We start from the raw sequence: 15,000 nt of genomic DNA on the forward strand, positions 1-15,000 counted from the left end.
GGAACCGGGGATCGAACTAGCAAACTGCTGGTGGCCAGTAAAACCTTCTGAGCCACTGCCGCCCACACACAGTAGTAGAAGTATTAGTATCAGCAGTAGTAGTAATAGAAGTATTAATAGTTGTCTGTGTTTAGGGGAACCAGGGTCTCTAGTAGTAGTAGAAGAGGTAATAGTAGTAGTAGTAGTAGTAGTACTAGTAGTAGTAGTAGTAGTAGAAGTAGTAGTAGTAGTAGTAGCAGTATTAATAGTTGTCTGTGTGTAGGGGAACCAGGGCCTCTAGTGGTAGTAGCAGTAGTAGTAGTCGAAGTAGTAGTTGTAATAGTAGTAGTAGTATTAGTATTAATAGTATTCTGTGTGTAGGGGAACCAGGGCCCCCAGGGTCCTCCGGGGCCCTTTGAGATCGTTGAGCCTCCCTGGGAGCGCTACATCAAGGGCAGCAAGGTAGGACTGCTATAATTGCCTTGTGTTTCAAAACAGCTATAACTAGCTAGTAACTAATATAACTTAGAAATAACTTTCACTAAGTCATTATTTATATAACTTCAGATTATAACTAACTAATAATGATTGAATAGCCAATAACTAATATGACAATAATAACAAACTAATAACTGCTATAACTAACTAACAACTAACTAATAACTAATATAACTAACTTATTAAAAAAGCCCATTGACCATTACAATTATACAAATATTGATATATTTACAAATACAATTACCCTGAAGGCACAGTAATCCTCGCTATGCTCAAAGACAGTGACTGGGCTACAGCCCACCACCACCCCATCTCCTGCTAGACTGAGTGGTGGTGCACAGAAAACCACATACACACCATGTCCAGAACGATCACCAACGCCTCACTAACTCCTCATCATCACCTACTCCTCAACATGTTCACAACAGTCACCAACACCTCATCATCACCTACTCCTCAACATGTTCACAACAATCACCAACTCCTCATCATCACCTACATCTTAACATGTCCAAAATAATCACCAACTCCTCACCATCTCAAACCATCACCTCCCACTTTAGATATCCTGCCTCCTACACAACAAGTACTAACCATCACACCCAGCCTCCTACACATGTACTGACCCAGCTAGTGGCTGATGATTGGATGGTAGAAACTGATGCTGAGTTTCTTTCAGGGGGAGGAAGGGGTGAAAGGCCCGTGCGGCCCAAAGGCAGAAGACGTAAGTTAAAATCCCTTTGATATAATACGTTCTAATAATACAATAATATTGAATGCAATACTATCGTAATATATATTGTAATATAATCATACATTTATGATTCAGGATATATTCATATTTATTATAATGCAATAATATTTAACATAAAATATAATAATATATACATAATAATGCAATAATGTATAGTATAATAACATAATCTTACATATTATAATAATACAAAAATATATCATAAAATAATATAATGTTGTATAGTATAAAAATACATCAATACTCAATATAATAATATGTATTATCTTAACACAATAACATGACATAACACATATTATAATAATATATTACATATTATAATAATACCATCAAATATAATAATGATGCAAAAATGGATGAAATAATATATATTATAATAAGATAATATTACCGTGTTAAAAGTAATATACATATATTTAAAAAACCTCTCGATATATAATGCTCTGCTGTCACTGATTCAGGGCGTGGACTCTGAGCCGGGGGAGAAGGGGGAGAGGGGACCTGTTGGGCTCCCAGGACTAAGGGTGAGACCCCTTCACATGTACCCTCATAATTACACTCTCACAACTACACCCATATGACTCTCACAACACCACCCTAATATGTGCATCCTCACAACTACACCCTAATGACTACACCCGAACAACCATACCCTAATGACTACACTCTCACAACTACACCCCAATGACGACACTCTGACAATTACACCCTAATAACTACACCCTCACAACCACATCCTAATAACTACATGCTCACAACTACACCCCAATGACTACACTCTGACAACTACCTCCCAATAACTAATCACTACACCATCACAACTTTGAACTGTGTGTGTGTGTGTGTGTGTGTGTGTGTGTGTGTGTGTGTGTGTGTGTGTGTGTGTGTGTGTGCGTGTGCGTGTGCGTGTGCGTGTGTGTGTGTGTGTGTGTGTGTGTGTGTCCAGGGTATCACAGGAATCCCGGGACTTCCTGGGCTTCAAGGATGGAAGGTTTGTCCACACAACATGATCTTTGTAGTTATAATATACTTTTTAATCACGAGGCACGGCACAACATTGCCCCCTAGTGACTCAGTTTAGTTACACATTTCCGAAGATACTACTAACTGTTTAAAGCCCCATGAGGCCGTCAAAGCAATAAAACAACATGATTTTACATAAGAGCGGTTACGTTATGGTAATACTGATTCCAGTTCGGCGGAAGGAAATCTTTTCAAATTCAATTTAGGACAAATCAACATGCCTTGGGTCAAAGGTTACTGCTCACCATTGATGTATTGTATGTTGTTCTGTGCGGCCCCTGTGCAGGGGATTGTGGGTAGTCCTGGTCTCCCTGGGTTGATCGGGACTGACGGCTCTAAGGTAAGGGATTTCTACATTAAAGACGGTATGAACGTACTACCTTATATATCCTTAATACAATAGAGACGATTTCACCTTGATACATTATATATTCTGTTCAACCTTCATTCATCGTAAACCGTCTGAACTTGATACAGCATAAACACATGATAATATTATATACACGGTTCAAACTTGATACATTATTAACTGTATAAACTCGATACATTTCAAACAGTATGAACTTCATACATTGTATACATACTTTGAAAGTATGAAGATTATAGAATTGATACGGGATCAATGAACAGTATATATAATGTATGCCTATTTTTCTTTTGCAGGGATTTATCGGTGACATGGGATTTAAGGGCGCTACAACATACATAGAAGTCAACCACACGGGTAGGAATGACTATCTCTAACCCATTGGTTCTCAAAGTGCGGCCCGCGGGCCAATGGCGGCCCGCAGAAAGAATTATTATTATTAATTTAAATATTAATTTCAACAAAAATAAATAAATGTAAAGAGAAAAGTCGACTCTCTCTAGCTTTCAATTAAATCCTGTTACATTTGTTAGTTTTAATCCGACTGTACATTACTTTGAAAGGATGAACCTCAGTTTTGTGATTTAGACCTCATTTGACCTCACTCTCAGAGGTCCACGGTGCAATGTTTCTTTTCACCACTGGGATGCTGACGGCATTTCCCGGCTAATTTTTTTTTCCTTTGGTGGCCCTCAATCAAATTTTGGGTTCCTAAATTGGCCCTCAGCTGTCCAAACTTTGAGAACCCCTGATCTAACCCTATCACTACCGCCCTGTTAACTTTGTCCCAATCCTATCTCCACCCTATCTCTCCCCACCTGGTAACCCTATAACCGACCTCCAGGGAACGTGGGAGACCCAGGGGCCCTGGGCCAGCGGGGGCCCACGGGAGAGAGGGGGTTCATGGGGATGCACGGCCCTCGAGGTGCAGCCGGGGAATCAGTAGCCGGTGAGTGAGTGAGTGAGTGAGGGAGGGAGTGAGGGAGTGAGTGAGTGAGTGAGTGAGTGAGTGAGGGATTGAGGGATTGAGGGATTGAGGGAGGGAGGGAGGGAGGGAGGGAGGGAGGGAGGGAGGGAGGGAGGGAGCGAGTGAGTGAGTGAGTGAGTGAGTGAGTGAGTGAGTGAGTGTTTGATATTTGATTATATCTTACAAATATTTTAAGTTGTCATATTTTATAAACTATTTTAAGTTATATTTTATAACCATTTGATGGTATTTTTGAGAGACATTTATTATTTAATGTTAATAAAAAAAAATGACATTATCTTTTATAAATACTTCATATTAGATTTAATATACAAATCGTTTATATATTGTATATTACCTATTTGAAGGGATATTTATTAACTATTTGACGGTATTTTTTTTACATACATCATTGTATTTTATCTTTTTGTATTCTGTGTCCACTCCACCGTGAGCCAAGGTAACGAAATTGTGTTTAATATGTGCGCTGGGGCACTTATTGAATGACAATAAAACAAGTAGGCCCAATCCCATTTCTACCCCTTACCCCTTCAAAACAAGGGGGATGGGGAAGGGGAAGGGGAAGGGGGTAGAAATGGGATTTGGCCTTAGACTAAGTACCGGTATTTGATTCCATACTTTCTTTTCTTCTCAGGGCCTGCTGGGACTCCGGGTGCGGCAGGACCTCCAGGAACCTGGGGGGAGAAAGGCGAGCCAGGGAAACTGTTACCCAGCCACCCCATTCCAGGCGAACCTGGAAAGAAGGGTCCCGAGGGGCCAGAAGGCCCCAAGGGCCTGGAAGGAGCTCCAGGTACGGGGAATCCTCTTCACTACTCAGTAATACCGATGACCTTGGTGTTTATAACACTGAGAGAGGAGCTAGTGTAGCACCTTCATTAGTATTAATATGATATTACAATGCATAGAGCCTTATTAATTATAATACTGATAGTACACCACAATTAGTTATACTGATATTACAATCCATAGAACATATATGTATATATATATAAATAAAGACATATATAAGTTATGTGGTTGAGAAGACGGGAAAAGGTTTTTTTAGGTGTCATTATTATATATTTGTCTGACGTGTTGTGTGTATTTGTTGTCTTGGGGCAGGGCGCTACTGTCTAACTGGGCCTCCAGGGGAGACCGGAGAGCAAGGTCAACAGGGACCTCCAGGGGGGAGGGGCTTCCCGGGGATTAAAGGTCAGTGATTGGTTCCTGATGATGCCATTTTATATTTGCAACTGTCAAATGCCTAAAGGGATACGCCTCTCTGTTCACTGGCGTTTAACTGTCTCACCCCGATTCAGACCAGTTGTTTGATTTCATTCAATGATGACAAATTCATCATTGTGCGTTCAGAATGGGAGTTTGCTGCGTTACATTTCGATTTCTGCTTCCATTAACTTTCCAGAGTTACAGTAGACTAGCTCCTATCCCCCTCTAGTGAAAGATCTATTTTGTGCTCATTAAAATAAATAAATAAATACATATTAAAAAATTGATTGCCAGTAATAACACAACAAGATTGTTCATCTCAAATGCCGAAATATCATTGTAGACAAACTACAACATCCTTGGGTTGTTATTGGCACTGTTTGAGAATAAGCGACGAATCTGAACACTTTGGAATTCTTTGAAAAGTAACTGAAAGTGTATTCCCCCACAATTCTGCAAGACAATGGAAGCGGCTCACGGAAAGCTCATGCTAACCAAGTGAATTCCCCTTCTGGACTCACAATTATGAATTTGGAATTGAAGTTACAGTGTGTCGAGTTGAGTGGCTAATAGTGAAACTGACTTTGCAGAATAGTCATATGATATTTATATGTTTGAATTAGTTTGTTATCCCATGAATATAAAAATATATGTCTGTTTTTGGCCTATTAGAATGAGCCCTTAATACTCCTAGAGGGAGCCATTCCTCTTCCTTTTCCGCTTTTGTCTAGACTGTCAGACTATAGGTCTATGATTGTAGTTTACCACTATGGATGCAGTAAGAACACTGTGTTGAGAAACTCAAATAGGATGTTACCTCCGCATGTCCTAGAACATGTACTGGGACCATGGTGACTATGACAAATACAAGTTACATGCATAAGTCCCTTTTTGAATCCTTTTCCCAGGATTTCCTCACAGCGTCTTAGAGTCTGTAAAACATGCCATGGTCATTCTTGTTTTAACCATGAGAGGGCAGCCGTCACCTCCATGATGTTGTTACAAATGAATATTAACTATTGATATATTGATGTGTGTTTGTGTGTGTGTGTGTGTGTGTGTGTGTGTGTGTGTGCGTGTGCGTGTGCGTGTGCGTGCGTGTGCGTGCGTGTGCGTGTGTGCGTGTGCGTGTGTGTGTGTGTGTGTGTGTGTGTGTGTGTGTGCGTGTGCGTGTGCGTGTGCGTGTGTGTGTGTGTGTGTGTGTGTGTGTGTGCGTGTGTGTGTGTGCGTGTGCGTGCGTGCGTGCGTGTGCGTGTGTGTGTGTGTGTGTTTGGGGGGAAGGGAGTGATGGAGACTGTTCCTGTGGTCCTCCCACTGAGGTCAAAGGATTGCCAGGTGCAGCAGGAGTGGCTGGGTTGCCAGGGTTACCCGGATCTCAAGGGCCTCAAGGACCAAGAGGAGACCCTGGTTACCACGGAGACGAGGGTGGAGTGGGTTTCGAGGTGGGTCTCAGCATCTATCGGTCAAAAGATTTAAAATATGACATTGACACTGACATTGACACATGACACATCAATGTTTGAAAATATGATATCTTCAATGTTTTAAAACATGACATCATCAATGTCAAAATAGTGCTTCTTCGGTGTTTGCAAACAGGACATCAACAATGTTTTATGACTCTCTGTTGTGTTGTAGGGGAGGAGGAGACAGGTGTTCTGATTGGTTGTTTGTGTTGCCAGGGACTCTGGGGTTTCCCAGGGGTCAGAGGGGTCAAAGGTCAGAAAGGAGTGCTCTACCTGATGGACATAAAAGGTGAGTGTGTATATCGGCAGCCTTATAGGGATAGGGTCTATAGTAATGATATGGAATAATGATATCTGATACAAGGTATGTTATAATGCTTTACACATATATTAATATACAAATGATATGGAATATTGCTACTGGAAATAGATATAGTATGATGTAATCTCCATGTTCTATTTATTAGGGTAATAAGAATAATATGATCTATGTGTTCTCCAGGCCAGAAGGGGGTGCAAGGAAGCTTGGGGAGCCCCGGTCAGCCTGGCTTCATGGGGAGGAGAGGGGAAGACGGGCCCCCAGGGGCCCCGGGAGACACCGGCCCTGAGGTCAGATGATCAGATATTATATTATGTTCACACAGCAGACTAGATCATACATTCATTCATTAGACTAGATCATACATTCATTCATTAGACTAGATCATACATTCATTCATTAGACTAGATCATACATTCAATCCTTAGACTAGATCATACATTCATTCATTAGACTAGATCATACATTCATTCATTAGACTAGATCATACATTCATTCATTAGACTACTAGATCATACATTCATTCATTAGACTAGACCATACATTCATTCATTAGACTAGATCATACATTCATACATTAGATTAACAAAGATCATACATTCATTCATTAGATCAGATCAGATCATACATTCATTCATTCAATTAAATAAGATCATACATTCATACATTAGAATAAATAAGATCATACATTCATACATTAGATTAAATAAGATCATACATTAGATTAGATCATACATTCATACATTAGATTAAATAAGATCATACATTCATACATTCGATTAAATAAGATCATACATTAGATTAGATCATACATTCATACATTAGATTAAATAAGATCATACATTCATACATTCGATTAAATAAGATCATACATTAGATTAGATCATACATTCATACATTAGATTAAATAAGATCATACATTCATACATTCGATTAAATAAAATCATACATTAGATTAGATCATACATTCATACATTAGATTAAATAAAATCATACATTAGATTAGATCATACATTCATACATTAGATTAAATAAGATCATACATTAGATTAGATCATACATTCATACATTAGATTAAATAAGATCATACATTAGATTAGATCATACATTCATACATTAGATTAAATAAGATCATACATTAGATTAGATCATACATTCATACATTAGATTAAATAAGATCATACATTAGATTAGATCATACATTCATACATTAGATTAAATAAGATCATACATTAGATTAGATCATACATTCATACATTAGATTAAATAAGATCATACATTAGATTAGATCATACATTCATACATTAGATTAAATAAATTCATACATTAGATTAGATCATACATTCATTAGATCAGATAAAATGGTGTTGTGAGGATGGGGGTGTTTGAAGGTTGGTGTTGTTTGGAGGGTGGTGTTGTTAAGATGAGGGTGTTGTGAGGGTGTTAGGGTGGGGTTGTTGTGAGGGTGGTGTTGTGTGGAGGGGTGGCGCTGTGAGGGTGGTGCTAACACGTACCCTCTTCCAGGGCGATGTTGTAGCTGGCCCTCCAGGGGAGAGGGGCGACCCGGGCCTCCAGGGAGCCAGGGGCCTCCCAGGGGGGCTGGGGCCCGCCGGCCAGGACGTCCTCGGAGCCATGGGGCGACGCGGGGCCCATGGAGAAGTGGGACCCCCGGGACCCAGGGGCCAGCCGGGCCCCGCGGGGGTCAGGGGTAAGAAACACACGCATACCTTCTATGGAGGGAGGATGTACACGTACTGCACATGTTAGTGTCCTCTGTGGCGAGTAGGGGCGCCCCCTTGTGGTGGATTATCCCTTCCATATTTCATGTTGTTCCCCCAGGGGTCATGCTGCCGTGTGTACCCAGTCACCCCGGGCCCCCAGGGGAGAAGGGAGAGACCGGAGACTCAGGTAACCTGCCTGTCTGCTCTGTCTGCTGGCCTGCCTGGCAGATTTGGGCCCAATCCCATTTCTACCCCTCCCCCCTTCCCCTTACCCCTCCCCCCTTACCCTTACCATTCCCCCCTTACCCTTACCCCTTCAAAACAAGGGGGAGGGGTAAGGGGGAGGGGTAAGGGGAAGTCTAAGAGAATTGGGATTGGGCCTAAAGGTTGATGTACAACGCAATATAAAATATGGTGTTGTATTTATATTTTGGTGTTCGTGGGGTTAAAGGTCATGGGGTTAAAGGGGCGTCTTGTCCGCAGGGGTTTGGGGGATCCCGGGGCCTCCAGGACCCAGGGGCCACATGGGGCCTGATGGGCTGAGAGGAGACCCAGGGGACGCGGGCCTCCGAGGACTCCAAGGACCGCAAGGTTGTTGACCGTCTACCTCCCTCCTTCACCCCCCTCCATCCCTCCTTCCTCCCTCGTCTCCCTACATCCCTCCTTCCTCCCTCGTCTCCCCTTATCCCTCCTTCACCCCCCTCCATCCCTCCTTCCTCCCACGTCTCCCCTTATCCCTCCTTCATCCCCCTCCATCCCTCCTTCCTCCTTCATCTCCCTACATCCCTCCTTCCTCCCTCATCCCCCCTTATCCCTCCTTCATCCCCCTCCATCATTCCTTCCTCCCTCGTCTCCCCTTATCCCTCCTTCATCCTCCCTCATCCCTCCTCCATTATATGAATCTATATTTAGGTTAGGGTTATGTATCTGTTTGTGTGTGTGTGTATTATGTAAGGGATAATCTAAGAACAGCGGTCATTATCAGGAAAATAAGCCCAGACAGGGCGAACCGGACACGACGCAAAGCGGTGGTGTCTTGCTTCGCCATGAAGGGGTTTATTTTCGATAAAGTCGATAAATAAATAACTGTGTGGCTTTTTTCAATTTATTTGTTACCAGCAGTCGTAGTGTTGATCAGCAGAGAAATAGTCTGCCAAAGACGCTGACGTCGCTTAGCAACCGAGTACACATTGGTTGATAAGTTACCAGACTACTTGCGGAGTAGTACAAAAGACGGCAAAGAATCCACTTTCCTTGACAGCGGTCAATTATACTTAGCAACGGGGAGTTATCAAACATAACTCACCGCCGTAAATTGTGAAGGGCCCATGCAAGTGAACGGAGCGTTCCACGGCATTGAGAAGACCCTTGTAATAAAAGTAAGGTTAAAAAAGGTTAGGGTTATATGTCTCTGTGTGTGTTTGTGTGTGTATTATATGTATAGATATTTAGGTTAGGGTTGTATGTCTCTGTGTGTGTGTGTGTGTGTGTGTGTGTGTAGTATGTGTATATATATTTAGGTTAGGGTTATATGTCTGTGTGTGTGTGTGTGTGTATTATATGTATATATATTAAGGTTAGGGTTATATATCTGTGTGTGTGTGTGTGTGTGTATTATATGTATATATATTTAGGTTAGGGTTATATGTCTGTGTGTGTGTGTGTGTGTGTGTGTATTATATGTATATATATTTAGGTTAGGGTTATATGTCTGTGTGTTTGTGTATCCTAGGAGTGTCTGGGTGCGTTGGAGATTCTGGCCATGAAGGATCTGAGGGAATCACTTATGAAGGAACGCCAGGTTTGATTACGATGAATACTACGTATTAATACTTCTACAATCCTACCTATTAATACTTAAAGGGATACTTCACCCATTTAGAACCGGCGTTCTATCATTATAAAATCGCTATTGTAATATAAATAAATATATATATAAATATCAGTCTAAACCAGTCTCCCCTTCGCCCATTTTTTCTCATCTAATTTTCTCCCGAAATGACGTCAAATGACGCGTTTGACGTCATTTCGGGAGAAACCTCTTGTCCCGCTAGAAGGGCCGAGGACTACAACACACTTTTGGTGGCAAATTTTTCCACCAATAAGGAATGAGAGGGGGACGGGAGCTCGCGTACGGGAGACCGACAGGTTGGCGGGGCAGCGAGCGCAATGCACTGTGGTAGTTGGAGGTTTTCTTACTTTGAGCCAGAGAGACCATGAAAACACTCTTTCTGCCTTTTTTCAGGCTAGGATGAACCGATTTCAATTTTTTTTTCACATTTATAATACATTGAATTATTTAATTCATAAAACCTTCATATTCCCACCGGTGAAGTATCTCTTTAAGCTGCTAGTCATACCACTTACTAATATGTATACTACTAGTACCACTAATTGTTAATACTTATACTACTTGTACTACTACTTATTAATACTTTTACTACTAGTTCAACTTCTTATCATAAGTATATCTACAATGATGATGATGTATCAGAGTAAGTTGGAGTAGTGGCCGTGTTAATGAGCATTACTCGGTATTGAATGCTGTCTGCTGTGTCAGGGTAAAACTGAGTAGTGGGAGTGTTGATGCAAGCTGTGTTATCCAGGTGTTCCAGGTGTTCCAGGTGTCCCAGGGCTGCAGGGACCCAGCGGAGATCCTGTCTTGGGCCCCCCGGGACCGCTGGGATTCCCAGGACAATCAGGCCCCCAGGGACCCAAGGGAGTGCCTGGTCCCCCTGGTACCCCCGGGCTAACAGGTAGCCGACATACAGCGCTACATACAGGGCTAACAGCTAGCTACAGGACGGATTAACCCCGGGTTAACCTGGTACCCCCGGGCTAACAGGTAGCCGACATACAGCGCTACATACAGGGCTAACAGCTAGCTACAGGACGGATGGATGTTGTTAACCTAGCAAGTGTCGATTGCTTAGCACTTGTTTCGATGAATGTCTTAACTGTACCGACAGTGATATATTGTTTCTCTTTCTGCTGACGAACATACTTATTGTAAATCGCTTTGGATAATAGTGTCTGCTAAATGCCCTAAATGTAGGGTGACCAGATTTGAGTTTGTGATACCATTTCCAGAACTTGGAAGGCCGTAATAACCATAGACATATACAATGGTAATAACTAGTAGGTTATGTGAAAGACCCAGAAACACAAATATGCGACGAGATAATGTCCGAAAACCGGACATTATCATCAATTAATAAAACCCCCCCGGACGCCCCGGACGGGACGTAAAAAGTGGACATGTCCGGGGAAAAGAGGACGTTTGGTCAGCCTACCTAAATGTAAATGTGCATTTTGAATCCAGTGCTAACAAGTGGCTAGCTGTGACTTAGGTACTGAACGCATTTATTATGAATTTCACAATGCATTCACGTGGCAAGACCTCCAATTGTCGTATTTAACTTGTCTTGCATTGTAACAAGTGTTTTGAAGCGGATGGAATGTAGAGCATCAGGATGGTTTGCTTTTTTGTCGTGTTTCTCCAGGACTTGAGGGGCCCGCCGGAGAGTCTGGTTTCCGGGGCTCCAGAGGAGAGGACGGGGCCCCAGGAACAGTGGGGCCCCCCGGCCCTCCGGCTGAAGCATGCAGTTCAGGAGCGAGAGGGCAGCAGGGCCTGCGTGGCCCCCCTGGACCCAGTGGACCCCCAGGTCACTTTCCCCATCAGATCCCCCCTCACTTCCGTTCAGATATTAGCCACAAGACACCACCTTCTGCAGTGTGCCTTAGGGTGGTTGGTTTGAGGGTTGGGGGAGATGTATGCTTCTTAAAGTGCCGGTAGGCTTGGTATAAAACTGTTTATTGGTAGAGTTTAGTTGACGGGGTCCAGTGCACGGTAAGATGATACTTCATGTGTCTGCGTTCCGATGTACTTCATGGGGGTTAAGGTAAGGGTTAGGGTTAAGGTTAGGGTTAGGGTTAGGGTTAGATGAATGTTACATCATGCGTCGTGTCCCAACAGGCTTCATGGGGGAAAAGGGAAAGGTTGGGCCGGAAGGAAGGCCAGGCATTGGCCCCCAGGGGCCAAAGGGTAAGCCAGGTTCCCCGGGCTTTCAGGGATACCGGGGACCAGAGGGCGCTTCGGGCCCCCCCGGTGAGCCTGCGGAGGCAGGAGTCACCGGACAGAGAGGTGAGAACCATGAGAGGCACAATCCCTTAGCATGACCCCTATCCCTGCCACAGACCAGTGCAGTGACGCATTGTTTGAACAGGTACGGCGGGCCCCCCAGGGGGAGATGGGGCTCCGGGTATGCAGGGGCACGCTGGGCTCCTTGGGGTCCCTGGCCTCAGAGGTGGGACGGGAGACGGCGGCATTCCGGGCATCCCTGGCACGGACGGGCTGAAAGGAGAAAAAGGTCAAATAGTAATATTGCGTTTAGTCATCATTTATAAGCCTTTGGTCAATGATGAACTACTCATTAAGAAAATATAAATGTATAAGCCCTTAGTTAATGGTGAATTAATAACTTTTTTAAAACATTCAAATATACATTTGTAGATGAAAAAGCGTAAGAGCTATGTTAAAAGGGGATGTGGATTAGCCATTACAAGCCAACTCAGAGTCGAACCTCTAGTGACATCACAAGTGGAAGTGTCCACCCAGATGTAGGATGGATAGACCAGCCTACCAGCTGGTATAGTCCACCGGATAGGCTGGTCATTTGAGCTCTGACTAATCATCTACAAATATATATATTCATGTTCTCTTGATAATAAGTTCATCCTTAACTAAAGGCTTATACCCTGATGAGTGTTAAGACTGACGGTTACTATAAAGTGATACCTATTATTCATTTATTACTTATTGTGTTATCTGCAGGAGGTCGTGGGGCCCCGGGGCCAGAGGGAGCAGTGGTCGCTGTCCCGATTAGAGGGGAGTACGGCCCTACAGGGGCCCCTGGGCTGGCTGGCTTCACAGGACAACGAGGTCAGCAATGTTATCGTACCCTTTGCTATGTCACCGTACAGCGTAGCTTTTTTTAACAGTACTCATAGCTAATTTAGCGTTATATTATAAGGGCTATGTTAGGGTACTGAGAGCTATGTTAGGGTACTGAGAGCTATGTTAGGGTACTTATAGCTATGTTAGGGTACTTATAGCTATGTTAGGGTACTAAGAGCTATGTTAGGGTACTAAAAGCTATGTTAGGGTACTAAGAGCTATGTTAGGGTACTAAGAGCTATGTTAGGGTACTTATAGCTATGTTAGGGTACTTAGAGCTATGTTAGGATACTAAGAGCTATGTTAGGGTACTTAGAGCTATGTTAGGGTACTGAGAGCTATGTTAGGGTACTTAGAGCTATGTTAGGGTACTTAGAGCTATGTTAGGGTACTTAGAGCTATGTTAGGGTACTAAGAGCTATGTTAGGGTACTAAGAGCTATGTTAGGGTACTGAGAGCTATGTTAGGGTACTGAGAGCTATGTTAGGGTACTAAGAGCTATGTTAGGGTACTAAGAGCTATGTTAGGGTACTTAGAGCTATGTTAGGGTACTAAGAGCTATGTTAGGGTACTTATAGCTATGTTAGGGTACTTAAAGCTATGTTAGGGTACTTGGAGCTATGTTATGGTTATTGATGTGTCCAGCTGAGTGTACTCTGTTAACTAAACCTCTACAGGGATCAAGGGCCTCCAGGGAAACAGGGGCCTACCAGGGTATCCAGGCTTTGATGGGCCCCCAGGAGTAGAGAAAGGCATCAGAGGGCCTCCAGGGGCCCCTGGGAGACAGGGGCCACCAGGAACCCCTGGCTCTCCAGGACGCATGGGCTTCATTGGTTTCCCTGGAGAAGCTGGTGATCTGGTAAACTGTTCCTTTACTCCTCTGATAGAAAATACATGACAGTCTCGACCGTGAACCCCCTAGTGGCTGTTAGAGGAACTAGATGACAGTCTACTCTAGACCGTGAACCCCCTAGTGGCTGTTAGAGGGACTAGATGACAGTCTCGACCGTGAACCCCCTAGTGGCTGTTAGAGGAACTAGATGACAGTCTCGACCGTGAACCCCCTAGTGGCTGTTAGAGGAACTAGATGACAGTCTCGACCGTGAACCCCCTAGTGGCTGTTAGAGGAACTAGATGACAGTCTCGACCGTGAACCCCCTAGTGGCTGTTGGAGGAACTAGATGACAGTCTCGACCGTGAACCCCCTAGTGGCTGTTAGAGGAACTAGATGACAGTCTCGACCGTGAACCCCCTAGTGGCTGTTAGAGGAACTAGATGACAGTCTCGACCGTGAACCCCCTAGTGGCTGTTAGAGGAACTAGATGACAGTCTCGACCGTGAACCCCCTAGTGGCTGTTAGAGGAACTAGATGACAGTCTCGACCGTGAACCCCCTAGTGGCTGTTAGAGGAACTAGATGACAGTCTCGACCGTGAACCCCCTAGTGGCTGTTAGAGGAACTAGATGACAGTCTCGACCATGAACCCCCTAGTGGCTGTTAAAGGAACTAGATGACAGTCTCGACCGTGAACCCCCTAGTGGCTGTTAGAGGAACTAGATGACAGTCTCGACCATGAACCCCCTAGTGGCTGTTAGAGGAACTACATATTAGATTATCATTATCCTTACTCTTTGTGTTGCAGGGAGAGCCTGGGTGTACGGGGCCTAGTGGGGTCCCCGGCTTCCCTGGCCACCCCGGTGCTAAAGGTGAGGACCCGCGACA

At 43.7% G+C, this 15,000-nt stretch overlaps 1 protein-coding gene across 1 annotated transcript in view; it reads left to right on the forward strand.

The window, feature by feature from the left end:
* The window catches only part of col4a4 (collagen, type IV, alpha 4), a 31,508-nt gene that overhangs the window by 7,067 nt on the left and 9,441 nt on the right, over positions 1–15,000 (forward strand). Inside the window, exons 11-28 of the mRNA XM_056610371.1 lie at positions 361–441; positions 1,693–1,755; positions 2,541–2,619; positions 3,466–3,570; positions 4,271–4,399; positions 4,711–4,800; positions 6,097–6,257; positions 6,498–6,570; positions 6,784–6,890; positions 8,125–8,308; positions 8,440–8,508; positions 8,805–8,912; positions 10,054–10,122; positions 10,928–11,077; positions 11,825–11,986; positions 12,298–12,465; positions 13,156–13,263; positions 13,956–14,137. Coding sequence (XP_056466346.1) covers positions 361–441; positions 1,693–1,755; positions 2,541–2,619; positions 3,466–3,570; positions 4,271–4,399; positions 4,711–4,800; positions 6,097–6,257; positions 6,498–6,570; positions 6,784–6,890; positions 8,125–8,308; positions 8,440–8,508; positions 8,805–8,912; positions 10,054–10,122; positions 10,928–11,077; positions 11,825–11,986; positions 12,298–12,465; positions 13,156–13,263; positions 13,956–14,137 — 2,088 coding nt within the window. The remainder of the gene's footprint in view (positions 1–360; positions 442–1,692; positions 1,756–2,540; positions 2,620–3,465; positions 3,571–4,270; positions 4,400–4,710; positions 4,801–6,096; positions 6,258–6,497; positions 6,571–6,783; positions 6,891–8,124; positions 8,309–8,439; positions 8,509–8,804; positions 8,913–10,053; positions 10,123–10,927; positions 11,078–11,824; positions 11,987–12,297; positions 12,466–13,155; positions 13,264–13,955; positions 14,138–15,000) is intronic.

The sequence above is a fragment of the Gadus chalcogrammus genome, chromosome 16, assembly GCF_026213295.1.
Source record: "Gadus chalcogrammus isolate NIFS_2021 chromosome 16, NIFS_Gcha_1.0, whole genome shotgun sequence".
Lineage (NCBI taxonomy): Eukaryota > Metazoa > Chordata > Actinopteri > Gadiformes > Gadidae > Gadus > Gadus chalcogrammus.